This window comes from Chenopodium album, chromosome 24 (genome assembly GCF_948465745.1).
Source record: "Chenopodium album chromosome 24, dcCheAlbu1.1, whole genome shotgun sequence".
Classification (NCBI taxonomy): domain Eukaryota; kingdom Viridiplantae; phylum Streptophyta; class Magnoliopsida; order Caryophyllales; family Amaranthaceae; genus Chenopodium; species Chenopodium album.
In genome coordinates this window covers 17,138,219-17,160,604 of record NC_137857.1, presented here as the reverse complement: position 1 = coordinate 17,160,604, position 22,386 = coordinate 17,138,219, and the positions used below count along the sequence as shown (strand labels likewise).

The window sequence follows — 22,386 nt, the reverse complement described above, 5'->3', positions numbered from 1 at the left end:
GAAATAATGAGATATCAATTTGATAATTTTATTGTACGACTTTCATTTTAGTTTTCTCTAGTAGTTATAGACGTGTGTTTGTTTTTTTGCTTATTTCATGATATATGATCAATAAATACATTATTTTTGTATTGTTTTGAATGAGATTTTTATTTTATGATTCGAGCAATAACATATAGAAGTTTTCTCTAAATTATTCATCCAATTTTACGTTTACTTTCTATTATCGCAATTAAAGTTGTTTCAATATTAATGTTTAAGATATAATGATTTAAAATGTATTGAATTTTTTAAAATATTGCGTTGAATGAAAATGAATATCTTTGGGATATTGCTAGTAATGTTGAAGTCATCAAAAAGTTTATGTGAGGCTAAATTAGTGACAACTCTTGAAAGGAGATTTGTTATGGAAGTTTAGGTAGATGGACTAATGATAATGCAAATGAACAAGATTGTTGATGAACTAATGATAATGCAAATGAACAAGATTATCGATCAATGAAATACATTGAACAACATTCGGATATTGTTAGTAATGTAAGAGTAAGATGAACTAATGATAATGCAAATGAACAAGATTATCGATCAATGAAATACATGGAACAACATTCGGATATTGTTAGTAATGTAAGAGTAAGAAAATGTAAACGATGACAAATTGCTAACAAATTTTTATGAGAATGAATATGTTTGAGATATTGCTAGTAATGTTGAAATTTAAAAGTTTATGTGAGGCTAAGTCGGTGACAACTCTTGATAAGACAACGATTATGGAAATTTAGGTGGATGGAGTAATGATAATGCAAATGAACAAGATTGTTGATGAACTAATGATAATGCAAATGAACAGGATTATCGAACACTGAAATGAATGTAATGTAAGAAAATGTAAATGATGACAAATTACTAACAAATCTTAATGAGAATGAATATGTTTGGGATATTGCTAGTAATGTCAAAATCAAAAAGTCTATGTGAGGCTAAATCGGTGACAACTCTTGATAAGATTATCGATCAATGAAAGAAATTGAACAGCTTCGGAATAGTAATCGTTGATAATTTTGAAAAAATAGTTATTAAGAAAGGTCGGATAGATGGACTAATGATAATGCAAATGAACAAGATTATCGATCAATGAAATATATCGAACAACCTTCACATATTGTTAGTAATGTAAGGGTAAGAAAATGTAAACGATGACAAATTGCTAATGAATCTTATTCTTATATATACATTTAAATATTATTGTAGAATTATGTATTTTTTTAATTTTTAGCAATGTCATAAGGGTTGTTGATTATTGATTAGATTTTTTTGTGGATTGGGCTTTTTTATTAAATGGTCTAAAATAAAGAATAGCAATACTTTTTTTCATTATTATTATAATTTTTTTTTTTTAAAAAACAGAAAAAATTGGCTTCGTGTCTTTTGGGGTAAGCTTTTCATTTTCTTTTTTCTCTTTGTCTTCCTTTCTCTGTTTCTTTTTATTTTCTACCTTTTGTTTTTTCTTTTGGGACTAAGCAAATTAAACGTGTTAGATATATATATATATACGAAGTATTTCATCATTTTCTTACAATTTATCTTGAAATCTCTCTGTTTTTTTTTGTTTTCAAAATTTGCGTGGGTTGAAAATGGCAGATGATGCGGGATTGAGAGATGCTGAAGCAAAGCTTGCTGCATTGTATGCAGGAATGGCTGCAATTGCTGAGCAAGAGAGGCTTAAGAGAGAAGAATTAGCGGCTATTAGAGTAGCGTATAAGAGTAAGGTTGAAGAAGCTAGGGTTTCGTATAATCAGGTACAAACAATTCGTGCACAAAGAATGTCTGGGTTTTTTTCGAGATTAAGTGAAAGTCGTCGACGGTTGTATGCGACGCGTGGAGGAATTGGGAGGGCTGTTGGATATGTGGACCCGGCTGAGATCGAAGAGGACCGTGCTAGTGGTGTAGGTGGGAATGATGGTGGTGAAGGAGGGGCTGCTGGTGATGATGTAGAGACGGAGGGAGTGAATCAAGATATTGAAGCTTCTGAAAATGCTGGAGAGGAAGCTGGAATGCAGGATGAAGTGCAGGAGAATAGTGAAGATCATTTGTCCAGTGACAGTGGTAGTGGGAATGCTAGTATGGCATATGAGAATAATTACGGATCAGAGGCCTCGACCGATTCAGATGCATATCGACGAACTGCAAGCAATTTTTCTAAGATTTGTTAGCTATTTAGGGTTTTTGTAAAAAACATATTAAGTAATTTTTATCAATTGACATTATTATGTTTTGAATTATGTTTAAAATTTGTATTCTGATTATCTATGTTATATAATTATGATTATATGAATTTGATAGTATTGTTTGTTAAATTGATATTTTTTATTATATGCATGTCATTCGATCTTATACATTAATACACAACAAGAAAAGGGCCGTTTTGCGACGGAAATAATTCGTCGCAAACTGGCAAAATTCCGTCGCAAAGTGACTTTGCGACGGATTTCCGTCACAGGCATGGCGTCGCTCGAACTTTCGTAGCAAACAGTCCTTTTGTGACGGAATATCCGTCGCAAAACGAATTGCGACGGATTTTGCGACGGAAAGGTAGTTGTAGCTGAAAACAACATTTGCGACGAAAATTCCGTAGCAAGAGGAATCATTTTGCGACGGAATATTCCGTCACAAATTTTGCGACGGAATGTATTTCCGTCGCAAAATGGATTCTTTTGCGACGGAATAGTCCGTCACATATTTTGCGACGGAATGTAATTCCGTCGCAAAATGGAGTATTTTGCGACGGATTATTTTCCGTCGCATGTGTGCGACGGAAAATAATCCGTCGCAAAATACTCCATTTTGCGACGGAATTACATTCCGTCGCAAAGTTATTGTAATTTTAATTTTTTTTTTTTTTGTATTTTGTTTTTTTTCCTGGAACCTGTATTCCTGCAATCCTGTTTAATTTTTTTGTATTTTGTTTTGTTTTCCTGGAACCTGTATTCATGCAATCCTGTTTAATAAAATACGTGCATTTAAAATAATTTCAGTCAAAAAGTCCACGCCCTAACATAATTCAAATATATACAACACGTAGCCGTAACTACCAAGTACGGTACATGATATAATTTTTTAAACTACAATGTCATCCATATACAAAAATCGAAAAATGACACCTAACTAAACACAAGCTGGCTGTCCTTGGCCTGCACCACCACCACCACCACCACCCGGGTCGTTCCTGGGGTCTCGAATCTGAGGCTGAATCGTAGAACAAGTGAAAGGAGTGGTCAATCCTGTAAATCTACTGGCTAACTCCTCTAAGAACTCCTTGTTCTTCCTCTCGATTTCAGCCATCCGTTCTGCCACTCGAGCCTCCACTCGAGCATCGAGCTGTTCCGCCACACGGCTATCGATCTGGCTCTCAATTGCTTCCACCCTCTCATTCAACTCCTTGTGGAAGTTTTCCTGCATTTGAGTTATGACCGACGGTACGTATTGGCTGGAAGAACCCGATCCTCGTCCCCTAGATGTGCCGTAGTACAAGTCAGCACCAACACCAAGACCTCTAACACGACCCTTCTTATTACGACCACCAGCCGCCTCAAAGAAAATTTCATTTTCAGACAGTTGGGAACCCTGGGTTCTTGATTCCTCCTGTCTGTGTTGGTACGCCTCCTGTAACAAACAAAGGATATACAATGCAGAAATAAAAATAAAGAATGAGAACCTATTGATATAGTTCATAAGTGGCAATATAGGTTCACTAGGTCCTAAAACTAGGAAAATTGGGTGAAAATGGGGCGTTTTTGGTTCTAACTTGTCTATTTCTCACATTTGTTATCTAATGAACCTATTTTTGACCTTAATACACCTAACTAACATAGTTACTTGAGTTTGAGGCTTGAAATTGTTTATAAGTGGCAATATAGGTTCACTAGGTCCTAAAACTAGAAAAAATGGGCGAAAATGGGGCGTTTTTGGTTCTAACTTGCCTATTTCTCACATTTGTTATCAAATGAGCTTATTTTTGACCATAATACACCTAAATAACATAGTTACTTGAGTTCGAGGCTTGAAATAGTTCATAAGTGGCAATATAGGTTCACTAGGTCCTAAAACTAGGAAAATTGGGTGAAAATGGGGCGTTTTTGGTTCTAACTTGCCTATTTCTCACATTTGTTATCTAATGAACCTATTTTTGACCTTAATACACCTAACTAACATAGTTACTTGAGTTTGAGGCTTGAAATTGTTTATAAGTGGCAATATAGGTTCACTAGGTCCTAAAACTAGAAAAAATGGGCGAAAATGGGGCGTTTTTGGTTCTAACTTGCCTATTTCTCACATTTGTTATCAAATGAGCTTATTTTGACCATAATACACCTACCTAACATAGTTACTTGAGTTCGAGGCTTGAAATAGTTCATAAGTGGCAATATAGGAAACAAGTGGCTTGAAAATGGGCGAAAACTAGTTATTACCGCAATTTCCTTCGCTCTTTTGTTCGCAGGAACCTTCCCTTTCCCGGGCACCTCCTTGAAGTGTGTATGCAAGAAGAGATCAGGTGCTGATGGAAGCTTCCCTTGATTCTTTGCCGCCTTGCAATGTGAACAAGTGAACAGTATTATTAGATACAAATGTAATTAAGCACATATAAATACGTACATTCAATTTTTTATACAACAACTTACCAGCTTTTTTGCATGTTGTACCGCAGAGATGGAACCTTGAAAATGGGTCGGTTCTATTTCATTATCCATAGAGCCAGATCGTCGGTTCAATCTGTTCTGTGCTGACCTCTTCTTGTAAACGTCATCCACTTGGGGAATATCCATCATCATCTTGTGGATGTCTTTTGAGATCCAGTCTGGCTTTCTCCCTCCCATCCTTTTAGTGACGTTGTAGAACATTTGTCGCAACCGAGTTGCAGCATAAGTATCAAACGCCCTACGCACTTGCCCCTCCAAAGCAGGTGCCCAACTGTAATGTTGCTGAATATACAAAAAACTCTATTAGTTACATATTCATTTGGTTAAATTTATGACACCTATTATTTATAAGTTAAACTTATACCTTGAACAAGGTGAACCAATGTTCCTTGGTGGGACCTTCAACCTCGCTGTAGTTCTTCCAAGGAGCTTTGTAGTAGCCTTGAATTACATCAGTGACATTCCCCTTTACAGCGTCATTATCAAACCTATGAAACAAGGGTATTTGTATTAGCATTATATGAATAACAAATCAGAATTTTCCCTTTTCATTTAAAATCTTACCAGAGCATAGAAGGTTCCAACACCGGCATGTTAGACCCGGTTGAGCTAGGTTGCTCAAGCTGAGTGTCATCCGTATCCATACTCGAACGGTGCACGGTACTCGGCTCCGCCTCTGAATGAGGGGTGGGTACCTGAGTGTCACCCAACCTGGTGGCATCCTCGGTGATGGTAACCGGAACAGGAACCTGCAAGTGATAAGAAGGAAACTCTCTGCTCTTGCTTGATTTCTTCTTCGGATCACCCCGTTTACCCATTGATACCTGCATCATATTCATTTCACATGATAGGTTTTTCAATTAACAACAAATATAACATCAAATTGAATATAACATCAAATTAAATCACAGTTAAACCAAGATACGCATCCAAAAGCAAAAATTAAGTTTCAATTAACAACTCACGCATATAATCATATCAGTCACAAACAATAGTAGCAAAGTATCAAGCTAAGTTCTTTTCTTCATAAAATCAAACCTACATGAGGTTTTAGATGACATATATCCAGGGGTCCTTACCACTCCAACCTAACCCATCCTTGGACATCTTATCTCACTAGTGAATGTATGCCTAGTTTTCAATTCTATAGAAAATCCGACAGCATATCCCTACAGTTCTCCAAGTACACGATGTAGGTAATTAAACACACCAACATATGTACCCAGAAAACATTGTAGAGAAATGAGACGCCAAGATATTCCATAGAATCAAAAACATTGCATACATTCACCACCTAAAGTGAGATTAAACGTCAAAGGACAGTCCCAACCGGGGACTATTCAAGACATACTCCTAATGTGTATGTCTTGAACGGGTATCTAGGAATAAGAAGATGCAAATGCTTTCAAATCTTAGTGAACATATATAATTAACATACATACCATAATTGTTTAATTTAAACAAGTTTAAAGCAAGTGATGAAACACATATAATTAACACACAATTACCCACATTCAAATAAACATACATACACTAACATGTATTTTTAAATTAACATATATTTTAAACTAATCTAACATATATTTTAAACTAATCTAACATATATTTTAAACTAAACTAACATACATTATAAACTAACTAACATATATTTTAAACTAAAATAACATACATTATAAACTAATCTAACATATATTTTAAACTAAACTAACATACATTAAACTAATTCTAACATTGCAATATATCTTAAAAATTAAACTAATTCTAACATTGCAATATAAATTAAACTACACTACACTAAACACAAGTAATTAAATAATAAAATTTAGTTACAAATTAAATTAAAAAACATAATTAGAAAAAGTTAGGGTTTACATTAAAATTAAATTGAAAACAAAAACAAAGGGGGATAGTGGAATACTCACCGGGATTTGAGGGTGTTGTGGCGGAAATCCGGCTGCCGGAAGGAGGGTGGTGTGGTGGCTGCACACCGCCGGCGAACGGAGGGGCGTGAGTGGGCTTGAACGGAGGGGGTGGCGTGGGTGGGCGTGAGTGCGCGTGAGTGGGAGTGAACGGAGGGGGTGGGCGTTAGTAGGTGTGAGTGGCCGGATTCCGGTCGTTCCGGTGGCGACAGCGGCGGTGAAGTGGCCGGATTTTCTTTCTCTCTCTACGCTTTCCTCTATCTCTCTCTACGCTTTCCTCTTTCTGTTCTTCGTTTTCTTTTTCTCTCTCCTTCAGCGAAACTTCAGTTTTTTTTAAAAAAATTTAAAAACTTTTTGCGACGGAATTTCCGTCGCAGAATCCGTCGCAAAATGTTTTTTTTTATTTTTTTTTTAATATTGTTTTGCGACGATTATTTCCGTCGCAAACAAACTTTTGCGAGGGAATAAATTCCGTCGCAAACTTTGCGACGGAAATTCCGTCGCAAAAGTTTGTTTCCGTCGCAAAGTTGCGACGGAATTTATTCCCTCGCAAATTAACCCTTTTTGCGACGGAATTGTAGTCCGTTGCAAGGTTTCCGTCGCAAAATGACCTATTTCTTGTAGTGATATGATGGTTGTTTGATAATATGTTATTTAAATCTTAGATTTTAACAAATCAGCTGAAACAATTTCATTTTCGCGAGCAATAGTAGTATTTTTAATCTTGGTTAATTAAACAATTGGAAAGACAAATCTCGTATAATGGATCATTTTGCATCTACGATTTTTACTAAATGATCCTGTCAAATATAAATGCCTTGCAAAATTGAAGCATGAAATTATATTTAGTTTGATCTTGTATGATATAATAATTGATTTAGTATATCTGATTTTATGTACGAAATAAAGATTGATTGAGGATGTGGATTTCTCTTGTTCTTATGATTTAAAGAATGAAGAGACAAGACAAAGTAAGCTAGAATCACAAAGTGATAAACTCAAATGGAAAGCCTCATGCATTCTAAGGAAATTGCTGAGTCATAATTATTTACTTTGTTGTTTAGCTTTAGAGGCAGCTGCTTTTTGTTCATTCCATTTCATTTTATCCTATCATATTAGATGATCTATTTCAAAAACGAAAGGTCTATATGAGTAATAGTGAGGCAAAATTGACTAAGTATGTTCCTATCCCAAATGCTAAGCCTCACTTTTACAATTCAATCTGTGCTTAACATAATTCTTTTATTTTAGTCAAACTGGTTGGTCATGCCATTTTGAATTCATCTTCGATGTAGCTCTTTGTTTAAATCAAAGTTTTTCTTTCTTGGAATTTATGTGAAGTCTGATGCTGTTAATGTCTTTGTAGCTTCTCATTTGGATATCCTCTCTTATTTTTGAATCTGTGCTTTTGTTTATACACATTTTTTTTTAATGAGGTCAGGACATAAACTTTTTAGATATTATCTGGATGTTGATTCATCTAATTTATATATAGATAATGGGTTATGCAAGATCATTAATTTGCACCTATGTTTGTAACCAACTGTTCAAAAGGCATATAATCTATTACCAGCAATGCATTTGAGAGTTCCCAATGCATCATTAGAAGGATACAAAACTAACAACATAGTAATAACATATATTACTTATAGTAGCTATTTCACTTATGATGCTGCAAAGTGAGCAAAATGCAGCATACATATGTTGTTATTTAGAAACTGAATATATATTCTAGCAAAAGGAGATTCTTATCAATCTTAGAGCAGCTGCTTTCCAGACCTGATGATATGGTATTGGTATTTCAGATGTCTTCATCACGATGCTCTCCTTGTCTTGCAACTTCAGCAGCTGCTACGCTGGTTTGTTGTTGAGGAGATGATTGCTTATTTTTCATTGATGTTCGTACTTGTTTTTGCAATGACCAACTGGAGAATGGGATTTTGTTACTTGTTGGAGCCAGGGTAACTGATTCCAGCGACCATTTCAGTATGTTGCTGGCAGTTAGTGCTGCTGTTGGTCCAACTTTAAAATGGAACAACTTTGACTTGATTTTCAGTTCTTCAATGGTGAAAGACATACTGTCCTGCTGCGATGATTTCAGTTGTTGTGAGTATTATTTGCAATAAAATATGTATTCTATTTTTTTTAAGAAATGTATTTCACATTTGATATGCTTATTTTGTAGTGGGATAATATTTCTTACATTTTCCTTCATGACCTGCAGCTGTTTTGCTTTCATTCCAAAGATTTCCTCTGTTTCATTGTTCAGTGCTGTTAAGGATATGCTGTCAGTAGTATCAGCAGCATAAAAAGTGAAACCAACTCTGCATGAAATTAATTGAACACGTAGTTAAAGAAGAGTATGTATAATTATTAAACTTTTATGTAAGTAGCTGTAGTTGATTTTTTTTTTATACCTGAAACATGACACTATCTCTCTTATGTAGCATTTTCTACATGCAAAATGTCTTCCTTCTGGATAATTTGTTGGCTTTCCACATTGCAAACAGCCTAAGTATAGTATAAGTTGGTCCAATGTAGCAGACTGTATCGTTGCAGATACCCAATGCTTTTCATTTTGTAATGCATTCTGTGGCTGTATATATTATCATAGTTAGTTTGGTATGATTAATAGGAAACTTGATATATAGTATTAGATGGATTATAGAGTTTTACACTGTCTAAGAATGTATGATTAAAGCAACAAACCTTCTTTTCTTTCAAATATTGGATTGTGACAATTTCTTGTTCTGTTTGAGGATTACGCACTTGTAGAATTCTGTCTTGTCGATCTAGTAGCTGTTGAGTGTAAAGCTTTGCCCTGTAGTATTCATTTTTTTGTGTAAAAAGGTGATTTAGAATGAAATATGTATTTCATAATTTATAAATATCAGTGTACCATTCACGTAGAACATTAGCTCTATCCCCTTCTGGATTATAGATAATCTTAGTAGACATTCCAGTGGACAGTGAAAACCCTATAAGAAAAATTTCATGGTTAGGGTATTATTGTTGCTAGAAATTAGAAGTATTTTTTAGAATTTAATACTGACCTTGTAACCTACTCGGTTTAACAGATGTGAAACCAACTACTATGAACTTTTCAGCCCACACATTCAAAGCCTCAGATGCATTTCCCGCTAGATGATTCCATAAATTGACAATTACAGGTTGTGCATTCCTATTTCAATATGATATGTGTTACATTTCTTGTATTTAGGGTATTGAGTTGTTTAATGATGTAAAAATGATAGAGATTGAAAATAGTCTTACATTTGATCTGTTATAACAACTTCTCTAACATAGTCCTGTTGCCCATAGAACGAGTCAATAAGCCTAGCCTTTTCTTCTAGAAATAGGACGACACCTAATACATCTAGAAAAAAGATGTAAATGTTAGTGAATATTTTATCAGGTTTTACTTTTGTATTTATTTGCTATACTATACCATATGTGGAATCATCACAGATGTCTTCTACAAAATCTGTTGCTGGTTTCAATTCTGCAATTAACTCATGTTAAATCACTCATAAAGTATAATCAACTGTGAATTGAATAAGTAGTCTATCATACCACATATTTCATCAAGAAAATGAGTTGTAGCAATTGTAGAAATTTCTGCAAAATCAGGTTTTGCATGACCAGTTGTCGAACATAATTGATGAATTACTGCAGGTGCTCCAAAAGATAATTCATATGGAATTATCGTAGGAGCTATCTTAAAATGTGTTGGCATCAGTTTCACAGGAGCATTAATAATTTCATAATGCTTGTTGCTTGAAAATTTAGGTCCAATAGTCTGTATTTCATCTTCTATCAAACGACCATGTATCAAAGTTCCCTATTTGACAAATAATATAAGTGTATGAGTTATAAAGATATGCATTCTATATGAAAACAATAGTATCTAGTGATGTTGTTATGTTTTTTGTCCTTGTTTTTTTGTTAAAGTAGTAGTGCTGAAATAGAGAAGCTTTTTAGATTGTGCATGATAAAATCATATCATATTAAACTTTTGATCATATAGCAATCATTTAGAACATAATGAATAGATTAATTTTAACCTGAAATTGTAATTTTCAATGCCATAATTATCAATTCTATGTTTATTTCCTTTTGTTTCTTGAACTATATCTTTTATTGTCAGAATCTGTTTTATATTCCTATATTGATAAAACTATATAATTATGCATGTTGATGTTTTTGTTGATATTCAAAGAAGTTATGTTAATCATTTTATGTTGCTATTGTTTTAGTCAATTCCATCTAGTTTATAATAAGGACAACAGAAGCTATGCACATCCTATTAGACTACAAAATTTACCTTTTTCATCAATTTTCAAGATTGTTTGATAAAAGGAGTCTAAAAAATACCTTTTCATCAGAAAATAGGAATGTTTCATAGAGAGTTCCATCAGTAAAAGATTGATGTCGATTTCCAATAGTTACTAATTTGACATGAATTCTGTATTCTTTAGTTTCAGGATTCAGCTCTTCAATATATAGCAATTCTGGCTTCATTTTCAGCTCTGTATTCAATGATGAAAAATGTTTATAGTTAGTGGATTTTTTTGCATGCAATATAGTTAAGAAATGTAAACATAAGTAAACTAAACATGATAACTACTTATAATGGTATTAGATTGTGAAGAATAGCACATTACCTTGGCTTGCAGAATGTGTTAATCGTTGCTTTTTGTTACTTTGAGTATAATTGTCTTGAATCAAAGAGTTTTCATTAATGTTCTTCTCTTATGCTAAGGTAGAGTTCTGATTTTTAAAAATAAGTTATTTATAGTAGAGAATGCATGTGAATAGATGGTTGAGATTTGGTGGAAGCAAATCAATGGTAGATCTTAATTGCATGTTCTTTTTTATATTGGTAATTATATTTGATTATGAAGGTAGAGTATTTTCAGCAAAGATTTTGTTCTTTTTTTTAGTTAACTTTTGAAATATGCATAAGACTTTCGTAACTCATATTTTTTACTGTTTGAGTTTGCATGTTATATAGTAGTTAAAAAAGAAATGTTGAGTTTGCTTAGCTATGTAGTTGTGTCGTTAATTTAGATCGATGTGTTTTGTTGACAGGTTATTTTAGATATTTAGTTTAGCTTAAACCCATGAAGTTTTGTTTTGCATTATATCATAAATATAAATGACCTATCATAATCAGATATAGATTCATAAATAGCATATATAGCATACTTATATATATTCATAAATATTCAAAAGCAAAATATTCATCTATCAAAAATTTTCAGTACATCAAATCTAACTTAACTAAGTTAGTAACATGCATGAATATGCACTATTCCTATAGTGTTTTTTCTTTAAAATCATGCATAAGACAAAATACACTTCTGCACAAAAGATTCAATCACCATGTTGCAAAAGTACTAATTACATTTCCATATGTTACTCTTCTGATGTTGTAGCAGAGAATGTCTGAGCAATCTGGTTTTCAGCTGTGCAGGAACCCTTTGTCTCTTTAGTTTGAAGCTGGATATTGATCTCAGAATCATTTTTCTGTACAATATCTATGGTTTTAGCTACTGGATACAGAGAAGTCATAGACCGTTTCTTCGCTGTTGCTTTCGTAGGAATGCTTTCAGGGTTCATAGTAGATACACTAATTGTGTGAACAGAACCAGAAGGTAAGTGTTTTTGCAAAATAGGACTTGATGCACCTAAATCACCAAGCATAGCAAGATCATCATCTTTTTCAACACCCTTGATTTTGGTCATATGTGCTTCAGTATATCTTCTCTTAGGTGCAGGTTGTGATAACTCTAGCAATGAGTTAGCTATGTCCATATCATAAGCTGCCTCAGCAATTGTTGCCTTCACATTTTCAGGATTTGCTATGTGTGATTTAGGTACTTGTTTAAGTTCATCCTGACCAGAAGACAAGTTTTCTTCATTTGTCTCTTTAGCATTGTGATTGTGTGCAAGTGTTGTAGACACTGACATGTAGTTCCTATTGTCTTCTGTTGTATTATTCGCTTCCACCTTTATGCCTTTCAAACACCATTGAAGGACATTGTTTCTTGAAAGAGCTGTTGTAGGACCTACTTGTACGAGAATATCGAAGTCACAAAGTTGCTGCTGAATTGAATCAAACATCTGAACATTATCCTGTTTTAACATTATGAATATAATAATTATGTTATTTGATAGGAACGGTTTAAACCTTATTAAATTATGAAGGCATAGAAGTAAATTTAAATATACAGAAAATGCTTACAGATTCTTTTATCAAATGAATTTCATGTGCAGATATTCCAAACAATTTTTCTGTGTCACTTGTAAAAGTTGAGAAAATCATTGAACCTGAGTCATCTACGGCTTCAAATTTGAATTTAGCTCTATAATATTCACAAAATAAATTGACTATATAAGTAATATATATAGTTATGTTGTTGCATTGAAAAGTTTGAAGTTCATATTTGTTACCGATATGCAGAAATGCTGTCTTTTTTTTGCAGTATGTACAGCTGAATTATGTGCCAACAGGAATATCTACGCGTTTCCCACAGACTGAACATCCAATATAAGCAACGACATTTTTTAAATTAGCATCGGGTATTGTCACTCGTAACCAATGTCGTTCTTCCTGAAGTACATCACATGGCTGCAGCATAAATAGATATACTTATTTATCAAATTATTACTTTCATTTGTAAGAAGTTAAATTGATATCTAATCCTGAAGATGACATATTTCAAACCTTTTTGGTTTTGAGGCTGTGAATATTTATAGTTGTTGTTTTTATAGATGCAGAGCGCACTTGCAACACCTTTGCCTGACGATCTAAAAGCTGCTGAGTGTGAAACCGTGCCCTACATAGGAAGTTCATTACTATTTATAATGTGCAGGTGATTACATATCAAATGATCTAAAGGTACTGCATACATACCATTCTGTGAGAATTTTGGCTTTTTCTCCTTTAGGATCATATATGATCTCAGTAGACATACCAGTAGACAAAGAGAATCCTTGTAAAGAACATTTAGAAATAAGTTATCACAAATATATATCTACTATTGTTCACAAATGGATAAATTGAAATTCATTATTGTATTCATGCATACCTTTATGCATAGATGCTCTTAAAGTAGTGAAACCAATCACATCAAAGGTTCTAGCATATAGACTAATAGAATCACAATCCTTATCAGCTAAATCATTCCATGCACTTATGATAACAGGCTGGTCTATCCTGAAAATTTAAGCACAATGTTCAATATAATATAATAGAATTTTCTGTGATAATTTTGTACAGAGCTCAGATTATGTATAAACTTACGTCTGATCAGTTATAACAATCTCTCTAACATGATACTCTTGGCCGTGAATACCATTGACAATTCGTACTTTATCTTCTACATAAAGAACAACTCCTAAAACATCTACAAAAACAGTATTATAACTTATTCAATGCTAATAATGACCAAGCAATGAACATTTCTCTTATTTCTGTTTTTTTTTTGGTTCCCTATCTCCTATGTATATATATAGAATATAAAGCAAATAATTAGATACTGGTTACCATATTTGGTGCCTGCTATTACAACGCGAGGAATCGATTGTAAAGACTGGAACAATGGTCCATCTGCTGTCCCTGCATCATTCACTTTTTGCACCACAGTTTGTCCTCCAAAAGTCATCTGGAATGGAAGTCCATCTGAATTGCTTCTCCATCGCTCTTCAATAAGCTTGATAGGAGCATTTGAAATAATATATTGGCTATTATATACTATTGCTTCATTGAAACTGTCTACTTGTTCCCCAAACAATATAGCCTTCATATTATTTCCCTGCAATTTACATTTCACCAACTTTTGCTAATATTTCTACATGTAACTTTGATTACAATTGATAATCTAAAGTCTAATATATATTTATATTAGTAGATAAAACATATACTCAACTGAATACAGAAACATACCTTTTCATCATTGAGAATCAAATTCTGAAACAGGAGTCCTTTTTTAGAAGTTCTTGGCCTAGATTTTTCTACAACCTTGACTTTAACACTATAATTCTTGCTATTGCTGTTTAACTCATTCAGATATACATACCCTTGTTCCATGATTTTCTGCCTACAAAATATTAACAAGAAGGTATAATGAAATCTATTGCATTTATAACTAACAATAATCTTAGATTTTGATTTAAACTAAATTAGTGCATATAAGTATAATTGATTGAAGGAACTAAATTAGTGCATATAAGTATAATTGATTGAAGTTCATATACTTTTTGAAACTATATATATATATAGACTATAAAAACAAGAACAACAACAGCAAAGCATAAATATAAATGATATATCAAATCTGGATGAAATCAAATAAAGAAGAAGGAAGAGAAATACCTTAAATATGGAGTAGTAGTTGACTGTTACAGAGCTTTGTAGCTTAGAGAATAAGTGTTAAGTATGGATAATGACTCTTCTTATATATATAAGCTGTATAAAAGCATATGAAGACAAAGAAATACACATGTGTGGTGAACAATAGTTTGCATGTATATACTGTTGAAAGTTTTGTCTTATTTCATATTTCTTAAGACTTAAGGTATATATGATATACTATAGGATTCAGTAGATCTTATGTATATTTTGAAGAAATTCTATACTTTTATTGACAAGCTTTATTCAGTTAGAATTTGCTTTTATTTTTTTTTTTATATTATTTATATTTGCATTACCTTATTTCATAAGGGATACTAAATCTTGATAATTATTATATTTCAATAGAATGTTGAATGAAATTATTGTTAGGCTATATATTTCACAATATATATATATATATTGAAAAAATAATAAATAAAAGCTAAATATCATTATATATATATCTAAAGCCAAAAATAATGAATTCTTTACAATTAAATACATATTGCATACAAAGAATGTGCATCATTGTATATCATAAGACAAAATACAAAAAGAGAGCTGATTCCAATGATATTTCCTAACAAATCCTAGCTAATTTTAAGACTTCATAACAAACAACATTTTTAGTAGAATTTGAAGGGAATTCTTTTGGAGGCATACCAGAAAAGACAGTTACATCAACTTTTTTCTTTGCTCGTGAGAGAGCAACATAAAACTGTCCATGAGAAAAACAAGGACGAGGTAGATAAATAGAAACTCGGTTTAGAGTTTGTCCTTGTGATTTATTTATTGTCATGGCAGAGCTCAATTTTAAAGGGAACTGCTTTCTCTCAAATTGAAAAGGGTACCTAACTAAAGCAGAAGGTCGGAGATTGATTCGTGGAATAAAAACTTCAGTACCTTTGTATTGGCCAATCGCAATGACACACTGAATAGTATTAGGATAGAATTTTTTGCAAATGAGACGTGTCCCATTACACAATCCAGCAGAAGGAAGTAGATTTCGAAGCAATATTACAGGACAATTTTGTTTGAGAACAAGCTCATGAGGACTTAAACCACCAGGACATAGTTTATTCAAAAATTCCATAGGATACACATCACATGTATCACTTAGAATTGAGTCAAAACTTTTGTAAACAACAGAACTTCCCGGAAATTTCTGAATAAGTGAGTTGTTGATAGAATCAACAGTATCATTTAAAGGAGTTAAGATAGCTCTCTCTGTGAACCAAGTTTCATCAAAATCTCCATCATAAAACTCTGGGAAGACCGAAGAGATAACTTCTGATACAGGATCTACATTAGCTGCAAAAGGTTTCATAATATCTGCAGGCAATTGCACATATGTATTTTCAGACTGCTGTAATTGACCATTTCCTAAAGCAAGCAAGCAAGCAGAGAATTCTGGATCTTCTTTGGCTCTTTGATTCCCTGTTAGTTTAAATTTGATGAGCCGAGGCCATATATATGAAGTAATAATGCTGCATTGGACAACTTCCCTTTGATTCTTAAGTGGAACAACAGGTAATACTTGACGGAAATCCCCTCCAAAAACAACCAACTTCCCACCAAAGAGCTTATCATTACTACATATATCTTGCAGCAATAGATCTAGCGATTCTATGTTGCTTTTATTGGCCATAGAAGCTTCATCCCAAATAATTAATGTTGTTTCTTTCAAAAGTGCTGCTAAACTACCTTGTTTAGGTACATCACATACTAACGAAGCTTCAATATCAATTGGAATTTTGAACCTTGAATGGGCAGTTCTGCCAGAAGGAATGTTGGCCGCCGCAATCCCAGAAGTAGCTGTTGGAAGCACTATTTTATTCATCAACCTTATTTTTGCATATAAAGCATTATACAAAAAAGTTTTACCAGAACCACCAGGTCCATCTATAAAGAATGCTCCAGATTTTCCTAGCTCGACGTGTTGCATTATTTGTGAAAAAACAACTGATTGCTCTCTATTAAGATGATCAATACAATCAATACATGACTGAGGAATAGGAGCATCTAAAGCATCAATTATATCCTTCGTTCGCTGAAACTCATCTTCTTCACTAGAACATAATTCACACAATCCTACACTTTTTAATGATTTGCCCATTGCTTCAAGATATTGCTCAAGTGACCTAATGGTCAGCTATTTAACCTTAACCACATTATCTTGATATAGATGTTGGAAATCTTCAGATAAAGAGGTAAAATATTTACACCATAAACCATAAGGGTCTTTTGGTTGACAGAATATCAGAATTGTTGCAAATAAACGGCGTAAAGCCATAAGCAAATCAGTTTTCTCTGCTTCTGACATACAAAGATCCCCTATATCATCTTCCTGAAGTAATCCTAATTTCAAAGCAGCTTCTTGAAATGTAGGATATAAATGTCCATTCACAGTTCTGAGGTCTTCAAAAGATGTTTGACTTCTAACATTTAATAGAAGTAATCTTAGAAAGAAACGCTCTCCTTCAGCTGGATAAACAAATGCCAACCTGCCAACAGCTATTATGTTTTTTTTTCCTCTGCTTCCACTCTTTGCAAGAAGCTTCCCATCGATAATGCTCACAAAATTCTCCATATAGATAACCCGTACCACCTTGAGATGAGTTTAGACATTCAACAAAAATGGTTAGAGAAATTTATAATTGAGCTTATTTTCAACATATTCAATTCATATAATTGCTCAATTGCTTATGTAAGATTGATTAGCTACATAAACCTTGGCATTAGACAATTTGGATGAATAGGTAACTGATCTAGTTAATAAGTGGCAGGAAAAAAGTATCAGTAGCAGCAAAAATATCAGGGAATTATCTAAACTAATACTCTGCATAATAAACAGTAATGTAGGAATACCTGGTATAGTAAAATAAAACAATATATCAGAGAATTATCTAATCTAATACTGTAAATAAGAACAATACAAAATAAACATTAATGTAGGAATACCTGGTATAGCAGAATTGAATTTAAAGAACTCAGTTAACGGAGTTTTACGTCGCATACCATCAGCAACAACAGACTGTAATCGTTCATGTGGCCTGAGCAAAATACTCTACATGTTTGGTAAATGAACTGGTAATGGGAAGACTGAAGGAGACATTTCAAATAGATCAAAACCAAATATTCTCCATATAGCTTCACATGATGACACCCATCTCCCAGATTGATACTGTTTAATCTCATCAACCACATTATCTTTGTCAGGTACGATGTTATATTGAATTCTATCATGACCTTTATACACATTTATACAAATATTTGACAGCTCTAATAGTTGAGCAAACCTCAACATTTATATGGCAATCAAATCGCATTGACAAGTACGGATTATATGGTATGACCCACCGATTGTCCAACTGAGCACCTCTTATTTTAACCTGTTCTCCTGTATTTTTGCGTCTGTATAAAGGATAGCCTTCTTTGTTTACAATGGTGTCATCAGAGAACAGTTTAGGGTAACCAGACTTGCAACATTCTGTATTTCCTAATTTGCGCATACACGAACACTTAGGATTCAAAGTTCCACATGGACCATGCATCATATGTCGTAGAACTATTTTCCGAAGTGCAGGAGATGTGGTAGATGGTATTTCTGCACATACGAATTTATCATAATCTTCAATAGACTTTAGCCTGCACTCTGGCTTTAAAATAATTAGAAAGTGAGCATGTGGAAGCCCTCGTTTCTGAAATTCAACCACATATATCATAGCAGCAACCTCACCAAAGCACTTGTTTTCTTTGTTTCTTTTTTCAATGAAATTAATTTAGCATGAAAAATTCGTGCTACTAAATCGGGGCGATCTTGTGCCTGTTCATTTGGACCCAATTCATTTTTGATCTCAGGCCAGTTTGCATTACAAGTCATTGTTACAAAAAGATCAGGTTTCCCAAATCTTTGCACCAAAGCCATTGCATTATAATATCTCCTTTTCATATCTCGGGGCCCTCCTATATAAGTCGCCGTTAGTATAACTCTACGCCCAACATTTGCTGCAATAGATTCACCACAATCCAAAGAATCAAGAACACCTTGATATAAATCAGCTCTAATCGTATCTTGATTTTTACGAAAGTAATCTAGCCTAGTATTTTCCATTTTCACATACATATCAACTATATATTGTTGTAAACACCTTCCTGCCCGAAGTAACAAATTATTAGGTCTTATTTGCAGCTTGTAAGCATAATATTCTCTGGCAGACACATGCTTGTCTGCTTTTGTATTCCGTCTTGAAGAACCTATATTTCAATAAGAACACATTATTATACAACATGTCTACTAAGAATGTATATTATTCAAATACAGAATATATCAATAGGTAAGAAACATACGTGATTCTTCTTCTACGAGTAGCTCATCTGTAGTATGAACAGCACAAGACATAATGGGATCTACTTGCTTAGCAGATTGCTGCCTTCCTCCCCATGTTGTTTTCTTCGGCCCTTGAGTCCATCCACATTCACCTCTCGGGAATAAAATTGGATATTGCAATGGATCATAGCACCCATAGTAATGCTGTATGCGATGAGGTTCTGATGATCTACCCTGAACAACAATATGAAGACCACTACTATGGCTAGAGCCCAAATTATCTGGCCATATACCAGCAACTTCATCAGTCGATGGAGCATTATACACTCTTTGATCTAAAACTGTGTCTTTATTCAGAACAATAGTTGTAGACTCATCAATAGGTATTTCTTGCAAAGATCTGAAAAATCTGGCATATGGATTATCCCTTGTGACATTCATCAATATAGATACTATGTCTTCCCTTACTTCTGGGAAACTTTTTGTACGATGAGTACTTTCATGTTGACCATCATAGAAATAAAGCTGTAAATACTTAGCTTTCCCATCAGTAGGAAGTAGATCTGGAACAAAGTGATACATTTGACCATGCCCCTTAAACACATAAATTCCTTTTTTAATATCAGCATTATAACTACTACCTAATGAGCTGAAAACAAATAAATTGTTGTACAAACGAGTGTATCTCTTGAAATGAAGAGCATCTTCATCATCACTTGTAAAAAGCCTCTTTAGCTCTAAGGGATACTCATTGTTAGCAATTTGCACTTCACCATTAGCACAACAAAAATGCAACGTCTCATATGCAAATTTTTTAGCACCACATTTAGAACAATAATGTGGCAGAGGTAATTTTGCAGGACCAGTAGGCAGCTGCAATCCAATTGTTGCTGATGGAATTTCTACAAAAACATATAGTGCATTAATATTCTAAACACATTCATCAATATGCAATAAAACTTTGTATATAGCTAATAAACATTTAATATAAGACAGACAATTCATACCGATACTTTGAACAGGATGTCGACTTTGTGCCTGATTAACTATTCTAGACCTAAAAACAGAATTCATAACAGTCATTTTTTCTTTAAAAAAAAGATAAATATTACTTGATTACTCTACAAAAGAATCACTTCAACAATAACCTGCTGCTGCATTATATCATAAATACCTCACAAGTTGCGATTGGGACCCCATTTGAATTGTTCTGCTACGCCTGCTTATTCGTGTTGTAGGCCTAGTTAATCCAACATTGTCAATAGAAGCTCCTGATTCTACCGACATATTGAGCTCATCTATATCACACAAACCAATTAATTAACAATCAATATCCATCTCAACACATTTATTAATAAATTTGCAACTTTAAACTACATGAAGTATTCGTTTGTGAAAGATTTAAACACCTCCGTTTGCTATGCCTACTTCAGCAAGTGAAAGAAAGTTAAAAGAGTATATATCACACTATAGGCCTATCTATAATATAAACCACAACTGTTGAAAACTTTATATACACCTCAAAGTAGTATTCTGTAAATTTAACAACTCTATTCCAGAATCAGGTATTGCTGTAGCTGCATTCATAACTATATATTTAGTATTTCAATCTGTATAAAAATTAAAAGCATGTAGAAATAATTCAAACATTTAAAACTCTTCAACACTATTATACTACCAATGTTATTTGCTACTTCTTCAGCAGCCCTTTGTCTACGTATTCTGCCAGTCCTATTGACTTGTGTGCTGAAACAAATACAAACATAGAAACTTACACATTGGACAACTAACTAATCACAGTATGTAACCATTAAACAAACTATATAAGTAAGCATCTCACAATATTGACTGCGACATGGCTGCTATTACACGCCGACGTCTGCTTGTGCTTGGTACAGACTTTGACATGATGCTCACACAAAAACCTATTCAGAATATCACATATGAAGCTATTAATCACAATAACAGTATTCAAAAATATTGACAATAACCACATATTTTTAAAGTATTTCTAATAATAACAAACTTGCAATTGATTGGCAAAGATTAGAAATAATCATTCATTCAAAAGTATTTTATATAACCAAATAGATGTAAACATAATTTATGATACATCAGTACAATTGATACATATTTAACCTATCTAGACTACAGATTACAAAGCTTTAGTCCAAAAAGCCACATATATGACAACTACATACAACCACATAAGATATAATATATTTCCCTAACTAATATTTTAGACTTATACAAATCTTAATCTCTTTGCAACTACAGAGGACGTGCTAGTTTCACATCTGGATATACACGGAGTGCCCAATAATCTTTTTGAAGCTAAAACAGCGGGAGTGCTTGGAGCAGGAACAATCACAGCAGCTTCAGAATTATCTCTAGATGAAGACGAGAGACTCTCACCAACTAAGAAAGGTATAATTGCGAAGTATCCTTATGTCCCTTCTTTCGCTCCTCAACTGCCAAACAACTCTCCCTCTCTAGGGAACATAGAACTCCTCAAAAACTTGCAGCTCCATAGTTTGCATCTACAATATCCAAATTATATAGCTGCATAATATAATAAATTGTTTTCTTAGCAACCATCTGAACAGACTCATTGCTATTCACACACAATTCACTGAATATACACTCCATCCCACTCTTAGCATAATCAGAAGTGACTATAAGCCAAGATACATAACCCTGCCCTTCTGAATGCACTGTCTCTAAACCAGTTACAATAACACCAGTCTGCTTAATGACTTTAGGTAGAAAGGCTACATAATCAAGCGCAACATGTAAAACATCACCGACAATCTTCTTTCTACAGTTATTTGCTCCATCATGGGATTCTAAAGATTTGCGTTTCAGCCTATACAACTTCCCACACAAATCATACATTCGCATTCTATCCATTGTGAAGTCACCAACACACACACCATATTTCTTAATTAAAAAATTCACGGCTCTCTGAGCTGCATTTTCTTTAGACTCCTTAATAGTAATTGCTTCTCCATTAAACCAGAAAATGCCCCGTTCACCCTCAGT

At 33.5% G+C, this 22,386-nt stretch overlaps 3 protein-coding genes across 3 annotated transcripts; all 3 read right to left on the bottom strand.

Annotated features, from left to right (window-relative positions):
• Positions 1-3,165: 3,165 nt before the first annotated feature.
• Positions 3,166-6,918, bottom strand: LOC145610625 (uncharacterized). Its single transcript, XM_081665934.1, has 6 exons — positions 6,620-6,918; positions 5,262-5,521; positions 5,062-5,185; positions 4,680-4,979; positions 4,470-4,586; positions 3,166-3,663 (listed from the first exon to the last, which is right to left on the bottom strand). The coding sequence occupies exons 2-6, from the start codon at positions 5,513-5,515 to the stop codon at positions 3,166-3,168; spliced, it is 1,293 nt and encodes a 430-aa protein (XP_081522060.1). The 5' UTR covers positions 5,516-5,521; positions 6,620-6,918.
• Positions 6,919-8,417: 1,499 nt separating this feature from the next.
• On the bottom strand, positions 8,418-11,137 carry LOC145610624 (replication protein A 70 kDa DNA-binding subunit D-like). The gene is made up of 10 exons (XM_081665933.1): positions 10,991-11,137; positions 10,190-10,457; positions 10,065-10,118; positions 9,890-9,992; positions 9,670-9,797; positions 9,516-9,594; positions 9,326-9,437; positions 9,034-9,212; positions 8,820-8,940; positions 8,418-8,702 (listed from the first exon to the last, which is right to left on the bottom strand). Exons 1-10 carry the CDS (start codon positions 11,135-11,137, stop codon positions 8,418-8,420), a joined length of 1,476 nt encoding a protein of 491 aa, XP_081522059.1.
• Positions 11,138-17,166: 6,029 nt separating this feature from the next.
• On the bottom strand, positions 17,167-17,604 carry LOC145610622 (uncharacterized). The gene has a single exon (XM_081665932.1). It carries the CDS (start codon positions 17,602-17,604, stop codon positions 17,167-17,169), a length of 438 nt encoding a protein of 145 aa, XP_081522058.1.
• Between the last annotated feature and the right edge of the window lie 4,782 nt (positions 17,605-22,386).